At 32.8% G+C, this 19,035-nt stretch overlaps 1 protein-coding gene across 1 annotated transcript in view; it reads right to left on the minus strand.

Annotated features, from left to right (window-relative positions):
* Nucleotides 1-3,352: 3,352 nt before the first annotated feature.
* LOC145276903 (sodium- and chloride-dependent taurine transporter-like) overlaps nt 3,353-19,035 on the minus strand; it is a 172,817-nt gene continuing 157,134 nt past the window's right edge. Inside the window, exons 10-13 of the mRNA XM_080128355.1 lie at nt 16,935-17,034; nt 15,002-15,102; nt 12,303-12,500; nt 3,353-3,842 (exon numbers count right to left, since the gene is read on the minus strand). Coding sequence (XP_079984481.1) covers nt 3,675-3,842; nt 12,303-12,500; nt 15,002-15,102; nt 16,935-17,034 — 567 coding nt within the window. The 3' untranslated portion in view covers nt 3,353-3,674. The remainder of the gene's footprint in view (nt 3,843-12,302; nt 12,501-15,001; nt 15,103-16,934; nt 17,035-19,035) is intronic.

Below are 19,035 nucleotides of genomic sequence, written 5' to 3' on the forward strand. Positions count from 1 at the left end.
TATATTTGTTTTAGTATTTACTTCAATGGTACTCAATAAGTAGAGCTATGTTGTAGTAATATAAAAATATTATTATGGCAAGTAAGCTATACAGAAATGCTGATGCTTCAGCTTTGAAAGGATTCAATGGAAATTTAGCTTAATTCCTTTGGTTGTTGAAACACAAACTTATCTGGGTAGCTTACTTGCAATAAGTATATTTTGATGTTACTACTATATATATATATATATATATATATATACACACACACAAGGGTCATGCAATAAGTACAGTGAATTTCTTTCTACGAATCAAAACACTGCAATGGTTAGAATTAGTATATAAGAAAAATAATTAATTTTAATTGCGCAGAAATACCTTTTTTTTTTCTTTTTTTTTTAAAACTATTTATAACCATTTAAACAGTGCTTCAAGTATCAACAGTATTAACGGTCATTACAGATTTGATAGTCAAGGCGTCAAATCGTGTGAGATGTGATGTGTACAGAGAAGTAGGATTTAGTTAGAATAAGGGTTTAATACAAACGATCGTATTTGAAGAACAAATGAAGGTGCCTTTCGTCTGAACCATCTTTCACGGCGACTAGGCAAATCATACTACAAGAAGAACAGTGGAAATCATCAGGCTGAGACAGATGCCTCACTCTTTTTACTGTCAAGATCTGGCCCTTTCTCATTTCCACTGATTCACAATATTACTCCGATCAGAAAATAGTTGGGAACTTGTCAGTGGCATGCAGAGGGGGTCACGGCAATGGAAGAGTGGCCCTAGACATTGAAAAATAATTCAAATTATCTCCCTTTTTCATGATCTTCTGCAGTATTAGGATTAATAGTCAAGTCTTTGGAGCATACAATCAAGGAGTTAGCTCTTGGCATTACCAGACCTCTGCAAATCACTAGCTGAAAGAATACAAAAAGCTGGTCTTTTCTAGGGAGAAGAAGAAAAAAAAACATGTTAGAAAGAATAGTAATTATATATAAAAAATAAAATAAAGCAAACATTTTGAGTAGGATAAGTAGTTTTATTGTATGACCCTCGTATAATTATATATACATATATATGCACACACACACATGTGTACTATGTACAGACATGATGAAAAATAAAAGGACCAAGTGAATGAGAGTAAACGTTGGCTTGAATGGAAATGAATTGTTGACATTTGCTGTGCTTCATCGAAAATGATCTAATTACAAAGAAAACGGGGAAAGAAATGGAAGTTCTTGGCTAACCTTGACCAACTTTGGCACAATGACATCTTGAGAAAATGAAGAAAAACCTTTTTACATGAAACCATTATGAAATATGGTTGGAAATAAAAGTGCATTTGTAGACATTTACTAAAGTCATCCTTGTCCAATTCAGAGGTCAAGTTTTACTTTATATAGCTATTATCTCGTCCTGTATATAATTTTATACACACACACACACACGTATAGAAGAGATGAAAAGGGAACAAACCGAAACTATATGTTCATCACTGTTTCGTTTTTATTTTAAGACTTCCTCGGGATGATTGATTTGAAGAAAAAAAATACCAATACAATATTTGAAAAACTCGGGTTTGTAATGTGAAATAGATGCCTTTGTTCTATTTCAAAATGATAAAAGAAAAGTTCTTAGTATGATGGAGTGGGTGAAATTTTTTTTTTTTTTTTTAGTGATAAAGGAAAAAAAAAAGAATAAAAATAAAATGAAATTAAGTAAAGAAAAAAAAGAAAATAAAGAATAAGTCCTGAACTGTCATCTAAGCTTCAACCTCTGTCCCATCGATGAAAAGTCGCATCCCTATGCCTGTTCTATAAATATTTTAATGGTGGGCGTTCCGACGAACTATAAGCCCTTGTAGCCCCTCAACGTAAATACTTCCGACAAACTTGACAAGCAGCAAAATCCCACCCCTTCACAGTAGAGATCCCTAGAAGATGTAAGAAAGCCTTTTGCTCTAATAGTTTCTTCCCCAGAACTGCTAGACTTTGGAACTCCCTTCCGGGTTCCTGCTTTCCAAAGTGTACTGACATGCAGAAGTTCAAGTGTAATGTGAACAAACATCTAGCTGTGCAACTTATGTCCCCGATAGTAGTCCCCTACATCAAAATGGCACTGTGCCTTGTTTGGGGTGAAATTGTAATAAAAAAATTTTTTTTTCTTTTTTAATTCCAAAGATGCATTATTCTCTCATTCAATGTAGAATGGTCATTCTTTTAAATAAATCTCGAAGACTTCTTGAATCAGCACTCATTGCAAACTCAAAACACAACTAAACATCTTTCACAATTTATCTCCTTTAATCAAAAAGCTTAAATTAAGATAGCGGTTAACTTACTTGCACCACAGAAAATAATACCAATAATAAATAATTATTCGATAAATAAATAAAAACAAAGAAGCATTTATTTCATTTTATATAGACATCCAACATTTTAAAACTTAAAACATTTTAAAAAGCTATATGTCATTAAAATTCTTTTTACTCACACCCTACTATAAACACTATGCATAGTTTGAGTGCTAACGCTTTTTTTTGGGGGGGGGACATTTTGAAATAGAACAAAGACATCCATTTCACATTACAATACAAGTATATTTTCAAATACTGTACTAGTATTTTATTTCTTCAAATCAATCATCATCCCGGGGAAGTCTTGAGATAAAAACGAAACGTTGATGAACATATAATTTTGGTTTGCTCCTGTCTCATCTCTCCATCACGTTGGAATATTATTTCCATGAATTGTATAGGTATAAATATATATGTATCATATATCACCTAATGAGACATGTGAACAGTGAAATAAAGAACAAATGATAGGAGTGGGAAGGATATGTAGTATTTTTTTTTTTCAAAGTTTAAGAACGGTCCATTTATTAAAAAAAAAGGGGGGGGTCAGGGTTTAAGAAAGTTCAATTCAAAAAAACATGTCATGTATCATATAAAAAAGGAATAGAGAAGCAAAAAAAAAAAAAAAAAATTAAAAAAATAGGGGTGAAGGCATATTGTTTCGAAATGGGGAAAGGCCACATCATAAAAATTAAAGAGAAAAGCATAGGTGGAGAGGCACAGGAAATGCAGTATTGAGATAGGAGAGAAACAGGAGTTAAGGGAACAGAGTACTGATATGTGAGAGGAGTAGTAAGAGAATACACTTGATATGAGAGAGGGGGAGTTAGGGAATACAATATTGATATGAGGAAAGAAGAGGAGGAGTTAGGAATACAGTATTAAGCTGAGGAGGTAAGAAATGCAGTCTTAAGAGAGGGTGGAAATAATTCGGTATTAGTAAAATAAAAATCGAATCAGAGAGAATGTGTAAATAAAAGAGGGGAAAAAGGAGGAAAGTATATAATTGTCAGGAAGGAATGTGAGAACTTTTATTATAAAAATAAAAAGGCGGGGGATAATATAAAAAATAAGTATTACAAGATCACAAAGATTTAGCTTCGTGAAGGGGAAATGGTTAGGAGATGAAAATAAAATTGAGTATCAGTCTTGAAACCAGTCATCAAAAATAGCACAGAATTGGAACCAACAAATATTTTTTTTTTCTTTTGTCATAATGTCCAGAATATTTCAATTCGCATCTGCTATGCACAATGATTTAAGGAAAAAAAAAAAAAAAAAAAAAAATGAAGAATATAGTTTGTGATATCTCAGAAGCTTGTTGAATCTTAATATTTGTTGAAAACAATGTTATCATACGAAGGTGGTTCCCCGTTGGGTTGTACTGGGGAAATCGTTTGTGTACTGCTAAGATCATAGTCCATGGTCTCTTCCATATCCTGAGGTCGGAGTTGGTGGGCTTTTAAACCTTTTGGTTTCAGTATCGCTTTAAGACCCTAAAAATAAATGAGAAAAGAAAAAAATATTTAAGGAACGTGAAATTACAAAAAAAAAAAAAAAAAAAAAAATTTTTTTTTAAACGTTGTCTTATGGATTCTTTTCTTGGTTTGTTTTCCAGCTTGTCAGACTAAAAGGAAGATAGATAAGTGGTTTCAATCAAGGACGAAGTCAAACTGACTTAGTTTTCACCGAGTGCTCTCTATTACTTCCGGTATCTCAATGTGCACGTCTGCTAGTTTCTTAACTTCATATATGCAAGGGAAGCAAATAGTGAAATACTAACATGTCATTTTATTTACTTATTTACAGACTGTTATCCTTATCTTTATAGTTGTTTCACAGCGTTTCGGACAAGTAATCCCCATGGCCTTCGTCAGCTGGTTAACCGCGATGGGATAGAAATTCTAGATCTTCAACTGTATCTTCAGTAATTACTGCCTTCCATAGTTGTTGTCATCTCACCTCGTTTTGGGTAGGATTGAAACCGCTATCTTCAAACAATGCTCATCTGGAACTGTCGAGGGTCAACGTCTCTATTCACTGCGCCACGGGCCTATTTCAAAAGATTTCCAACAACTAACATGTCATGTTTTAATATTTCAATTTATTTCTGATTACATTATTCACTAGCATTTCAGCCTGGCGTTGCCCGGGTGTTTGGAGGTGTATGTTGAGCGAAAAAAAAAGCGGTCAATTTTTTTTTTTTTTTTAACTTTGACCCCTATTATGACCCCTTAACATTTATTGTTTGGGGCTCAAATCAAGTTATTAAGTTAGATCCATGTCCAAGGAATCTATATCTAAAATTTCAAGTGTTTAGGCCCCAAATTGTCGGAGGAGTTTGATAGAGTTCTCAAAGGTCAAATCGTTGAACTTTGACCCCTTAACAGCCAAATTTCTGGCCGAAAACGGATTACAAAGATTTTCCCAAATCTCAGTTCTCTGTATATCACATTTCGAGTCTGTAGACTTATACTTGACAGAGTTATTGCGTAGAGAAATGTACACAGACACAGATACGTTCACTTTTATATATAGACTTTGTTTACCAATGCTAATGTTTGCAGAGAACTACTGTAGTGAAACAACAATTATAGTAACAATAACAGTAAGAATGATGATGCGGATTTTGACGAAAGTAAATTTTGTTGTTATATATGTCTTTTTTTTTTCTTTTTTTTTTTTAAGCAACAACGTTTAATTTCTTTCTCCTGTTCCTTTTTTTACTTTTTCCAATGACTAATCAACGGAGAGACCAATCAGAGCTACCTAACCTCTAAGAAACAGGATCTAAGGGACTTAGCCGGAAAAGGGAGATAATGATAAGAGTCTCTGTCTTCTAATGAAATGTCTCTCTCTCGCTCTTTATCTCTCTTCCCCATCCATCTCTCTCTATGGTGAAAGCGTTATCGGGAATGTTAATGTAACAATCATGTTAAGATAAGAACCGATGCAAATGTATTCAAGTTCGTGCTAAACACGATCTGCGTAATAAAATGTTATTTCAGTACCATCCGATGTCTGCATAAGTGTACTGGAAAGCTTAATTGACGATTGCCCCCACCCCCACCCCGAATAAAAAAAAAAAAGGAAAAGTCGAATAATCGGTTAGGTGCATTGTACTAAATTTAACAAAATCTGAAAATTGGTAAACAAAGTCTATATATATATATATATATATATATATATATATATATATATACACACACACACGAGCAAACAGTTACTAAAACATGTTAAAAAACACTTTGAAAAAAGAGTTAAAAACATTTAATCTGAAAAGGAAACACTTGATAAGTGGATAGTCCTTAATCCGCGGAGTTTCGAAGAAATACTTTCCTTCTCATCAGAGGGTAGGAATTAGCAAAATGCGGGATCGGATTTTGCATACAAAAGTATTTGATGAAACAACAAGTAAGTCGAAGATCTTACTTGATAACAAAAAAAGTAAAGCAGAGGGATTATGGTGAAGAATAAGGTGATTACACGTGAATGGATAGTCTGGTGGAAGATAAATAATCCAATGACGGTAAAATCCAAAAATATAACTTCAAGAAAGTTAATTGAATTTCCATTTGCACAAGTAAAATCCAAGGAAATCCCGTAATTGGAAGATGGTCCAAAATAATCCAAAGGCCGAAATATTTATTTTATATATATTTATTTTATATATATACTAGCGGGGGGTACCCAGCGTTGCCCGAGTGTTTGTTTCTGGGGGGGGGGGAGTTTTAAAAAATGTTATGGTAGGTAAGTATGAAGGATCAAACCCGGAGTCATGAGTAAAAGTAGGAAAATAAAGTGTGAAAAAAAAAAAAAAAAACATCTGCAACGTTAACAGTTCGGCCACCAAGAAAAGTCCATTCCAGTTGTTTAGGAAAAAAAAAAAAAAACGACTACGGTAGGTCGGCGCGAACGTGAAAATATAATGTGAATTGCCCAGCACGCTAACCACTACGCCACAGAGCACTGCAGCTTAGTTTAGTGATTTTAAATAACTTCACATGAAAGAACTACGAAGCCAAACCGGTGTTCTCTTCTCAACTGTTCCTTGTGAACGATCCCCAAACGGTGTTAAGTGGTGGCAGGGGGAGGAGGAATTTATTAGAGAGAAAATATTTTACCACTTCCATTGATCTTAACCGATTTTGGCCGTGACTTCTCAGCAGAAAAAGTATAGACATCTAAGATTATCGAGGAATTTGAGAAATAATAAGCCTATAACACACATCAGATATTGTTCTGCCGTTTGTGCATATTATATTTGCATGAAATATCTTGATTTTTAATCCTATTAAGGTCAAAATCCGTTCATTTTATTTATATAGCGAGATATATATATATATATATATATATATATATATATATATATATATAAATAAAAGTGAATGTGTCTATGTACATTTCCCTATGCAATATCTCTGTCAATTTTAAGTCTACAGTCTCGAAATTTGATATACAGGGTACTGAGATTTGGGAAAATCTTTGTAATCCGTTTTCGGCTAGAAATTTGACTGTTAAGGGATCAAAGCTCAAGGATTTGACCTTTGAGAACTCTACCAAACTCTAGGACAATTTGGGATCTAAACACTTGAAATTTTAGATGTAGGTTCCTTGGACATGGATATAACTTAAAACTTGATTTGAGCCCCAAACAATAAATATTAAGGGGTCATAATAGGGGTCAAAGTTAAAAAAAAAAAATTGACCGCTTCTGTAATGGGAAAGAATATGAAAATAAAAAGGATATTACGAAATAAGCGTGAATAAGAATATATATATATATTTTTTTTTAGTTACAATTAACTTAGTAGCGAAACTGGAAAGTGTTTAATTTTCTGACACCATGTTGTATTATGTGAACTGAATTAGTAAAGGGTTAGTGATAACATCGAGATAATAGAGACACACGATACAAAAGCTTTATTAACACTGAGAAAGTTTTTGCTACTACAATATACGATATACCACGTGATTGTATGGTGGGAGGTTGCAGGCAATGGTGATGGTGGGAGTAATCCCAGTCAAGGGGAGATAACTCGTGTTACTTGATGTATATAACATCTTCGTTTTTTTACTACAAATAAAAAAGCTTTTATTCTATATGTATTTAATTAGTGTCTGTATCCGGCTGGAAGCCTAGTTGTTCTTCCTCTCATTGTGAAGTTTGTTGTTCTCTTTTCCGTGCCCATTTGTGGTACGGCTTGTCTTGGACTATTTTCTTGACTGAATATGGTTTCATAGTCGTGTGTAACTTTGCGTGTTGGATTTTCATTTGTTTTTAAGAGGTGACGCCTGTTACGTCTTAAATATTTTCCTTGTTCTGTTTTTGCTAAGTAAGAACGAGGCTCTTTTAGTTTTTTTTTAACAATTTTACCTTTCAGGTTCCATTTTCCTTGGGATCGAATACGAACAGTGTCGTCTTTGCTTAGTGTTGGTAGTTCTTTAGACTTTATCTACTTCGTGCCTTTTTATTGCTTTATTATTAGGAAGGCTTGTCCTGAGTGTTCTTTTCATTAGTTTTTGAGCTGACGACGATGATTTATCATTTAATGGGGATGTCCGTAGTGCTAACATTGCTAGATATGGGTCTTGGTTGCTTTCAAATGACTTTATTATTGTCCTTTTTATAGTTTGTATATTTCTTTCTACTAGTCCATTGGATTGTGAATAGTTCGGACTTGTCGCGATGTGTTTGAAATCCCAATCTTTAGCAAATCGTCTAAATTCTGATGATGCAAACTCAGGTCCATTGTTGCTGATCATTATTTGTGGAAAACCAAATTTTACGAAAGTGTTTTTTATTTTCTTGATCACTGTGCGTGATTTACAGTCATCAAGTTTGTGGATATCAAAGTATCTCGTTGTGTAGTCTATTGTTACTACATATGCTTTGTTGCATAAATAAAAAATGTCTGTCACAACTTTCGTCCATGGTGTTACTGGTATTTCATGGTGCATTAGAGGTTCTGACGATTATTGGTTTCTATGGTTTAAACACTGTGTGCATTTCTTTTATCTGATGATTTATGTTGGGCCAATATATGACTTCCTTTGTTCGTGCAATACATTTCTCTATTCCTAAGTGTCCCATATGGATCTTTTGTAGAGCTTCTTTTCTTAAAGAGGTTGGGACCACTATTTGTGTACCTTTTAGTAATAGTCTTTAGACGACAGATATTTCATCCCGAACTGGCACTATTGTGGGTGGTACGTTTTTATTTTCTGGCCAAGTTGACGTTGCATATTTTATAAGCATTTGTAATGTTGGGTCTTTCCCAGTCTCTTCTCAGTAGACATCAGGTTTTTGATCGCCCATAGGGTATTGTTTCAGGATCGTATGGATATATTTGTCCATCTCCATATCAGGTATCTCTTGTGTGTTGTCCGATATATATGCACGCGATAATGCATCAGCAATTACGGATTCTCGACCTGGGATATATAACACTTCAAATTTATATCTTTGTATTCTCGGAGGGCTTTTGGCGATTTATTTGCCTTAATGGTTTATGATCGTTTTCAATATAAAATTTTCTTCCATAGATGAATTGGTGAAATTTGTTACAGACAAACGCTAAGCTAAGTGTTTTCAATTCAGTAGGACAATAACTTTGTTCAGCAGGAGTTGTTGATCATGATGCGTATGATACGGGTAGCCATGTTTCATTGTTTTTGTGGGTTTGTATTACTGTACACATAGATTCGAAAAAGTTGTCAAAAAACAAATATATAACAAATAAATGTTATCAAAGGCAAGATAAGTTACTTTTCTACCAAACTGGATATATTTTTTGTGTTTTTATTCAATGTAACATGTTTATTCAGCTCGAAAAACATGCAGTGTTTACCGATGTATTGGAAAATTCAAAATGGCGCCCGACTGTCTCTTTAACACGGTAAGTTTGGCAAAAGATGTTATAAATAATAAACTAGACAAAATACTATTAAAAAACAACCGAATATATGTCAACTTATGTCACATTAACATATATTGAGCGAATTTATAACAGTATTTTTTCTAGTTTATTATTTATAATATCTTTTTCCAAACTTACCCTCTCCGAGAGAGAGTCGGCCGCCATTTTGAATTTTCCAATACATCGGTAAACACTGTCAACTTTTCGAGCTGAATAAACATGTTACATTAAATAAAAACACGAAAAATATGTCCACTTTGGTAGAAAAATAACTTATCTTACCTTTGATAACATTTATTTGTTATATATTTGTTTTTTGACAACTTTTTCGAATCTATGTGTACAGTAATACAAACCCGTTTTTGTTATAGAACTGTACCTAGGCCATGTTTGCTAGCATCAGTGATAACTTATTTCTTTAGAAGGATCATAGAATTTCAAAATTGGTAGGCTTGTTATTACTTGTTCTAACTTCTCTACAGCCTCTATGACCAGAGTGCATCGTTGTGTAGGAGTTTTCTTAGCGGTGTAGTTACCTCCGAATATTCTGGTATGAATTTACATAGGTAATTTGTCATTCCCAAAAATCGTTGTAGGTCTATTTTTATTTTCAGGAAGAGGCTTGTCTATGATAGCCTTTATTTTGGAAGGGCCCAGTTTTATTCCTTCATGAGTGATAAGATGACCTAATTATGTTAATTGTTTTGTTGCAAACTTGCATTTTGCTTTATTTAGTTTCAATCCGGTTTTGCGCAGTAAAGTATTTTGTGTAGTATTTTCATATGTTCCTCAAGGGTTTCTTACCATATTATTATGTCATTCTGGAAGTTCTTCGTTCCTTTTATACCTTCTATTATCTTGGCTACTTGTGCTAGAAAAATTTCAGAGGCTCTATGTATTCCATATGGTAGACGTGTGAAGGAATAACGACCAAATGGAGAATTGAAGGTTAATAGTTTGGAACTTTCTTTGTTAACAGGTATCTGCCAATATCCATTTGACGCATCTAGTTTAGTGAAATATTTTGGGGTTTTTTATTTCCGCAAATATTTCCTCGACAATAGGGAGCTGGTCGTGTTCCCTTTTTATGGCTTTGTTTAGATCTCTGGGATCAAAACACAATCTTAGTTTTCCATTTTGTTTCTCCACTATTACAAGAGAGTTAGTTCTTCAATGGGGGATTTATAACAGGTTTTATAGTTATGTGGTGAGTGACCGGTAATTTTCCGATGTCACCAAAGCAATCTTTGTATCTTCCTATTACGGCTTCTATATCAGTCTTATTTATCGCATATATTCTTTTTATCAATCCCAGATTTTCCGCTGTGTTTTCACTTATTACTGATTTTGCATTAATATCTGGTACGATAAACTGGGTTTTTATTTTTATGTCTTTGTTTTGTAGCCGTAGTATGCAGCTTCCTATTATCGGAATTTTTGTACTATTGTATGCAGTTACTGTTATCGTTGTTTTCGTTAATTTAGGTTTAGGTTTTATTACATTCACTTCAGCACCTGTATTAATTTTAAAATACATAAAAAAGTTTCATTACCTTGTAGTTTCACTTGTCAGTTTGGAGCACGTGTATATTTTTTTTCAATATGGCATTCAAGTTGAACTGGTCTGACTCTTCGTGGTCTGAGTTGTAGGATTGTCCGACATTGTATAATTTTTTCTTTTTTGTTTGACACATTCGTGCATAATGCCCTTTTTTTCTACAGTTTGTACAAGTTTTGTTGTATGCAGGACAGTTATTTTTCTGGTGTAAACTGGAGAAATAGGTACATTTTTCGATCCAGTACTGTTTTGGCAGGCCTTTTGTCTTGTTTAAAGGTTGCGTGGACAGACATCTTGTTTTTTGTTATTCTGTTTTTCTTCATGCCCGAATTAGGGATATATTTTCTGTGTCTGACGTGGCCATTATTTTAGAGTGTCTCTTTGTTTCTTCAGCACTGAGCCCTGATTGAATTGCTTCTTCTAAATCCAACGATGGTTCTCTCAGCATTCTTTCTTGAAGCCTGTTATCGTTAATGCTACAGATGAGAATGTCTTATTAGTCTCTTAGTTCTCCAAATTCGCATTTGCTTGCTTTTTGTCGTAGTTCGGTGACATATTCATCAAATCTTTGTGTTTCTTTTTGTTTGCAAGTCAAGAATTGGTATGTGAGAAAAGTTAGTTTTTTTTTCTTGGTTGGCAGTGCAACTCAAATTTTTCTATCACATTTTCCAAGTTGTATTTTTGTTCTTCGTTCTCCAAATTGAAGGTGTAGTATATTTTTCTTCCTTCATTTCCTATACAGGTCAATAGTATCAATGTTTTAACCTTCTCCGGCTTTTTATCTGACTCTGTTGCTTGTAAAAATAACTTGAATTGGTCTTTCCATGTTTCCCATTCTTGTCCGAGATTGTCTGATGAAAAGTTAAGTTCTTTGGGGTGCGACAGAAATTCCATAGTTTTTTTGTTTTTTTTATATATATATATATATATATATATTGGACGTTTGTGAGTGTTAAGGTCCGTAATTATTTTCTGACACCATGTTGTATCATGTGGATTGAATTAGTAAAGGGTTAGAGAAAACATCGAGAGAATAGAGACACACATGTGAACGATACAAAAGCTTTATTAACACTGAGAAAGTTTTTGCTACTACAATATATGATATACCACGTGATTGTATGGTGGTTGCAGGCAATGGTGATGGTGGGAGTAATCCCAATCAAGGGGAGATAACTCGTGATGCAGATACGTACAATTAAAACTTTTTTCGATATTTTCATTTTTTAATGTCTTGATTAAACTGTACAAGTACCGAAATAAAATGTATTTTAATTAAGTGGTAAATATTCGATTACTAAAATCAACCAATATCACACGACCAGCAAACAGATAATTCATTCAGTCTAAGGACAAATAAAGCATATCAAAAGTGAAAAAAGTTTAATTTTTTTGTTCTTTGATATTCTTGTTTATAACACGGCATTCAGTTGAGTGGAATGACACAATGAAAAAAAAATAAAATAAAAATTACTCACTTCTTTTACATCTCCTGTTTTGAGGCTGGGTGAAAGGTGTTTGAAGATCATGTAAAAAGCGATGATTGGAATCCAAATAGCAGACAGTGTCGCCATTGCCCAGCCGATGCCAACCGCCCATTGCGGATAAATGTATGTATTACTCGGACGTTTGTAGGTCAGCTCAGAATAGTTGATGATGCTCATTACAAATATTGACTGCGAGAACAAAATAAATAAATAAATAAAAATAAGCAAAATACAAAATAAAAAAAAAAATACTGTAATCAATATACATTCTTTTATTTCTAGTTATTGTCAGCATCAACATTGATAATTATACTACTGTTACGTTTCGGCCAATGTGCCCTCCAGATTTCACTAACCATAAGTAATTAGAATATTTCATTTTCTATTTCATCAAATGAGTTTTCAGTAAGGAGAGAAATTAAATCAATACTCAATGCATGTGGGACTTAAAAGATTTTCCATGTATGATAAAAACAGCTGTAGAAATTAAAAACATTGTATACAGCAGTTTGTGTTTTTATTTATTTATCCTCATCTTCATAGTTGTTGTTTCACAACGTTTCAGCCAAATATTTTTTTATTTTATTATACAAAAAGCCTTTATTGGACATACAAAAACTCGCGCGCATGAGTTTTGCCTTTTATATACATACATACATACATTTTTGCTTTTATATATAGATGTCCAAAATAAGGCATTTTCCTTCAAATGAGCATTCATTAGTGTTGCAGTATTCTGGCTGATATCCCTCTTACTGTCCTTGATAATTTATTTTTTGCAATATCTGAACCTATTATAGTTGTAGCTAAGAGAATTTCACTGTGTTTTTGTTTATGAATTTACTTGTGCTACTACCTTGAGGGAATTGTTTTTCCAAATCTGATAAAATTTCTTCAGAATGTTGTTTAAGGTGTGTGTACTGTAAGGTGGATTAAACCATATAAAATTTCTACGCTTATACTTATTCCTAATTCCAGGATGTTGGTGTGGGGTTCTTATTTCCATTGTGATTAGTACTATCTGTGCTTAATATATTGCTGTTAAACTTTCTAATGGCTATGGATAGTCTTAGACATAAAAATTCTATGGTTAATATCAATGGCTCTTTTTAGGTATGTATCTTTCTCTAAAGAATTGATGTAATTTTTGCTTAGTTGTTTTCCAAATTTCTGTCACCAGAGTTCACAATGCGTCATCCCTATATAAACTTCTTCTCATGCCTTGTACCTTTCTATAGATTTCCTTTAGAACATAAAGACCCACAAGGTCTGTTACCAAAGTTGAGTTGGGGGGGGGGGGGTCATTGTGGTATCAAAGACGAGTTCCCTACTTTTTCTTGTCCAAAATTTATTGTTGCATTTAATTAATGTTTTTGTTTTTAGTTAATTTTACTATGTCAATTTCCAATTTAGTTATTTTTGTCACGGCTTTCTTTTACTCTAAAGCGATGTCCAACAATTTCAAGATAAATTGATGGTTAGTAGGAATCTATGTCAAACATGATAAATTTACAGTTCATGCCTTGAGGTAATGTTTTAGACCAACTTAGCACTTCTGATGACGACCATAAATTATGAGTCACCTTAGATTTAATGCGAGGTAGGATCCTATCTGAAATTCTTCTAATTACTCCTATGTCTGAAATACCGGGGGAGATTATAATGCTAGAGTTGTTGTTCTTTAACAAACATTGTGGTCCTTTAACATAAACCTTAGGCAGTTCAGAGTATAAGCTCTAATGTTATTGTGCATATTGTTTTTTTTTTTTGCGGGGGGGGGGGGTTACATATTTTCAAAGCTGATGAATCAACATCATGGATATAGTCTTCATTTGCTAATTTACAATTTTTTTTCAGTTCATTTATAATTAAGTTATTGGAAATATCGAAACTCGTGCTATACATTTTCATTGTTTTGTCTGCTGGAACTATTAAATTAGGATCAATCCGTTTTTTTTTTTTTTTTGTTCTATTTATTTTATTTGTTGCTGGATTAGAGTATTTGCATTTCTTTTGAACTTTTAAATTTCTTATATTAAGAATGTCTTGTTCAAAATTGTCCAAACCAGTGACTACTTCCAGGGTATTGAATTTTGCGTATGTTTTATCCAAACATATTTGGTCTGTAGTAGTTGCATTGTACTCGGAGCGATTCAATGATACATATAGACATACAGACTATAAACTAGATGGTTGTAGGTTCAATTCCTGACTTAGGTGCTAGTTTAGCCACACTGAAAAGCTCCGATACAGTGAAACAGTTAGTCTGTGGATGACTAATATATATATATTAGGTTGATGCAAAAATAATGTCATTTTTTTGACGTTCCACTATATATATAAAAAAGACATTTTTACACCAACCTAATATAGGTGTGTGTATAATATATATATATATATATATATATATATATATATATATATATGCTACCAAAATTAAAGCTGTGTTAATGAGTAATGTATGCAATTATTGCTCTTCGGTCTGCTCACTTGTATTAATAAAAGAGTGTCACTCCCAAGGCTCTATAGTCTAGTCTATTCTACTATTTCACCAATGGCTAGGAGGAGAAGAGCTGGATTCAAATTGTGTGCCATTTGACTGGCGAGATAATAATCAAAGACATTAATGAAACTAGAAACGGCTTGACACATGCACACAAAAAAAAAAAAAAAAAAAAAGTTTTACTTACAAGACAGAATATAGGTGAGAGGGCCACCCAGCAGATTTTCATGAACGGGTTGATTCTGAAACCGACCATCATCTCTATATTATCATAAAATCGCTCCACACCTGAAAGAGCAAAGAAACAGACTATTTTTAAAAAGGTAATATGCATTTATATATCTGTGGATGTATGAATATATCTGTGTAGATACGTATGTCTGTATTTAAATTCCTTTTAATTTACACAAAACTAGAACTTAAAATATAATTTAATAAATATTCCAAATTTATCAAAAAAAAAAAATCTTTATTTATACAATTGTTTCTGCGCCTTTCCAAAACTTTTTTTTTTATAACAAATTCAAGGTTTTTTTAAAAGTCTTCATTAGTGGGTTTTTATCTTCTGAAGCTCTAAAGTCCAGTCTACCCTACTATTTCAAAAATAGCAAAAAGGAAAGAGCTTGATATAGATATATAATACACCACCACGTTTGTTTGTATATACATTATCATCTTCTACACCAATATGAAAAAATGAGATCATCTGATTACGGAGTATTATATGCCCACTGTAAGGATGCATGCGCTGGTAACTATGAGGCAACGGTTATTCAATCCTCAACCATTTCCCTCCTGAATCGACACTGCTTGATTCCAATAGCAAAGCAAAATCCAGGACGACTGGAAACAATGCGGAGATAAGCGGAGAGAGAGCACATAAAACACCCCGTATTCCTAGATGATCACCCAGTTTAGTATTGACCAGGTTTAACTTTGCCCAACATTGATAATCTAACGGGAACTGGTTAGGGTTAGGGTTACATTGATAACCTAACGGGAACTGGTGTGCTAATGTGATACTGCTGATACATTGTAACCATGAAATGTAAAAAAAATTATCTGCTGTTGCCGTGTCACAAAAATTTGGATTTTATCTCTTTTTTTTTCTTTTTTTTTTTTACTACATAGGCGTCACCACTTATCAAGGCTCAGAGACCACTCAAGGATAAAAGTTAAAGTAGTCAATGGGACAATATTATAGTAATCGTTAGAAGTGGAAATATGGTAAATTGGATTACTTAAGAGGACGTCTCATCAAGAATTTGTTTACGTTGAACTTGAAGGCGACCAAATTGTAGTCATCCGGAAAGCAGGCAAATGGAAAAGAGTTCCACAGGTGTGCAGTTCTAAGAAAGAAGCCTTATTCATGGAATCTACGTTTAGGTACAGATATAGAGTGGGGGAAATTATTAATTGTGGTTTCAGCTAGACAATTATTTTTTGTGAAAGTTTGGCGAGGGGGGGACCATAGATTAGAGCTCAGATGCCATGAAAATAACAAAGCAGAGACAGGCTTGTAACATCTCTTCCATGGGAAAGAGGTTGCAGGGAAAAGAAAAGGCTACGAATTTCAAAATGAATTGTTCCAAAATCGAATATACACCTTCATAAATAAAATTCTGTTGCCACAGACGTAAAAAAGATACAAGTTTAATTTATTTACAAGATACTTAGACCCCAATTATTTTTACGGTAGGAAAAGATGGTAGGGAACAACCTTAGAATTTCCATGTAGTCCTACTAATATATTTATTCCGACCCACTAGAAAATGGGGGGAGCACCAAGATCCTTCTGAAACAATTGATGGTCAAGCTCTTTTTCGTGTGTCTGTTACCAGTTAAACTTCGCAACAAATCTTGTACATGTTTATTTTGGGTGGAGTGTTCCTCCTGCAGCATCTGGTCTTCAAAATGGTCACCCATCCTATGTATGACCAAGCTCAACATCACTTAATACCAATGATCCGACAAATTCATGTTGACACAACAGTTTCTAACTATGACTGACTGAATTACTTCCCTTATATGCTATAGACAAAGTTATACCTATTTATGCTTACCTATATTGGAACAGAAACTCAACATAAATATTAAAGATAGGTTTAAAATAAACTTACCGTAGATCCAGGCTATTGCGATGCACTCAAATAGAGCCACTAACAAGAGGATTCGGCTGGCGGCATAATAATCAAATATTTGAAAGACATACATTCCACCCTGAAAAGGAAAAAGAATGCAAGGTTATACATATGAAGGTATGTTTTCTCTGATTATAAATATATATTTGTGATGGGACGATTCCAATATTTTTTCAGATTCAATTACCGATTTCGTAATAAATTCTCGATTCTGATTCTTTATAAATCTCTAAATATTTTACTATAAAATTGTTATCTTGTCCCGATTACCATAAAAACACATCTTAAATGTGCCTAAATTTTCTGAAACGTAAAAACACATCTTAAATGTGCCTAAATTTTCTGAAACGTAAAAACACATCTTAAATGTGCATATATTTTCTGAAACGTAAAAACACATCTTAAATGTGCCTAAATTTTCTGAAACGTAAAAACACATCTTAAATGTGCCTAAATTTTCTGAAACGTAAAAACACATCTTAAATGTGCCTAAATTTTCTGAAACGTAAAAACACATCTTAAATGTGCATATATTTTCTGAAACGTAAAAACACATCTTAAATGTGCCTAAATTTTCTGAAACGTAAAAACACATCTTAAATGTGCCTAAATTTTCTGAAACGTAAAAACACATCTTAAATGTGCCTAAATTTTCTGAAACGTAAAAACACATCTTAAATGTGCCTAAATTTTCTGAAACGTAAAAACACATCTTAAATGTGCCTAAATTTTCTGAAACGTAAAAACACATCTTAAATGTGCCTAAATTTTCTGAAACGTAAAAACACATCTTAAATGTGCCTAAATTTTCTGAAACGTAAAAACACATCTTAAATGTGCCTAAATTTTCTGAAACGTAAAAACACATCTTAAATGTGCCTAAATTTTCTGAAACGTAAAAACACATCTTAAATGTGCCTAAATTTTCTGAAACGTAAAAACACATCTTAAATGTGTCTAAATTTTCTGAAACGTAAAAACACATCTTAAATGTGCCTAAATTTTCTGAAACGTAAAAACACATCTTAAATGTGCCTAAATTTTCTGAAACGTAAAAACACATCTTAAATGTGCCTAAATTTTCTGAAACGTAAAAACACATCTTAAATGTGCATAAATTTTCTGAAACGTAAAAACACATCTTAAATGTGCCTAAATTTTCTGAAACGTTAAAACACATCTTAAATGTGCATATATTTTCTCAAATGTAAAAAAAAAACAAAATCAAATAAAAAAGACAATAAAAGGAATCGTTTCGGGAATTGGAAAATAGGCATAAATTGTTCCAATTCTAATATAGATTCAGATACTCTTATTTTCCCCGATTCTGATTAATCATCCCAACTATATATATATATATATATATATATATATATACACCAAGTTCAAGGTATTCAGGAGATAAAACCCATGAATTAAAACGAGGTTGTAAGAGTGCTCAATAAAAAAGAGCAAAATGTAATATGTTTATTTATATAGATAAAATATTTGTAATATATGTCTGTAAATAAAATATATATATAAGCCTGAAGAGTCCTAGAGTGGATGAAACGCGGAATATTCAGTGTAGCTTAATCGCCATATACATTTTATAACTTACTAACTAGCTCTACCTACGTATTGAGCACTTTTGAAGTAAATACTTAAAGTTTACGCATAAATCTATACTTTCGTATATTAATTTTATGTGAGTAAATTAAGTAGTTATATATATATATATATATATATATATATATATATATATGCATTAGAAAATAAAAGCGTTGTTTAAGTGCAAATTCAAAATGTGAGTTTAGTAAGCCAATTCAATGCAGATTTTTTTTTTAGAAATCATGTCTTCATCAGGATAGACAGTTTTTTTTCATCTTTATCCCGTGTAGCATGATGCTGCTAAGAAAAAAAAAAAATATATATATATGCATTAGAAAAAATGTGACCTGTTGTGTTGTAAATAGAGTTCAGTTTAGTTGTCTGATTTTAGAACTTGCAAAGCTATTTAGATGTGAAATAAATCAGGACAAAATTCAAAATTAATCTTTCTGTTTGTTACGTATATCTTTCTTTTCCTCTCCACTAGTAT

Source organism: Euprymna scolopes, chromosome 1 (assembly GCF_053919585.1).
Source record: "Euprymna scolopes isolate OS-2025 chromosome 1, ASM5391958v1, whole genome shotgun sequence".
NCBI lineage: Eukaryota > Metazoa > Mollusca > Cephalopoda > Sepiida > Sepiolidae > Euprymna > Euprymna scolopes.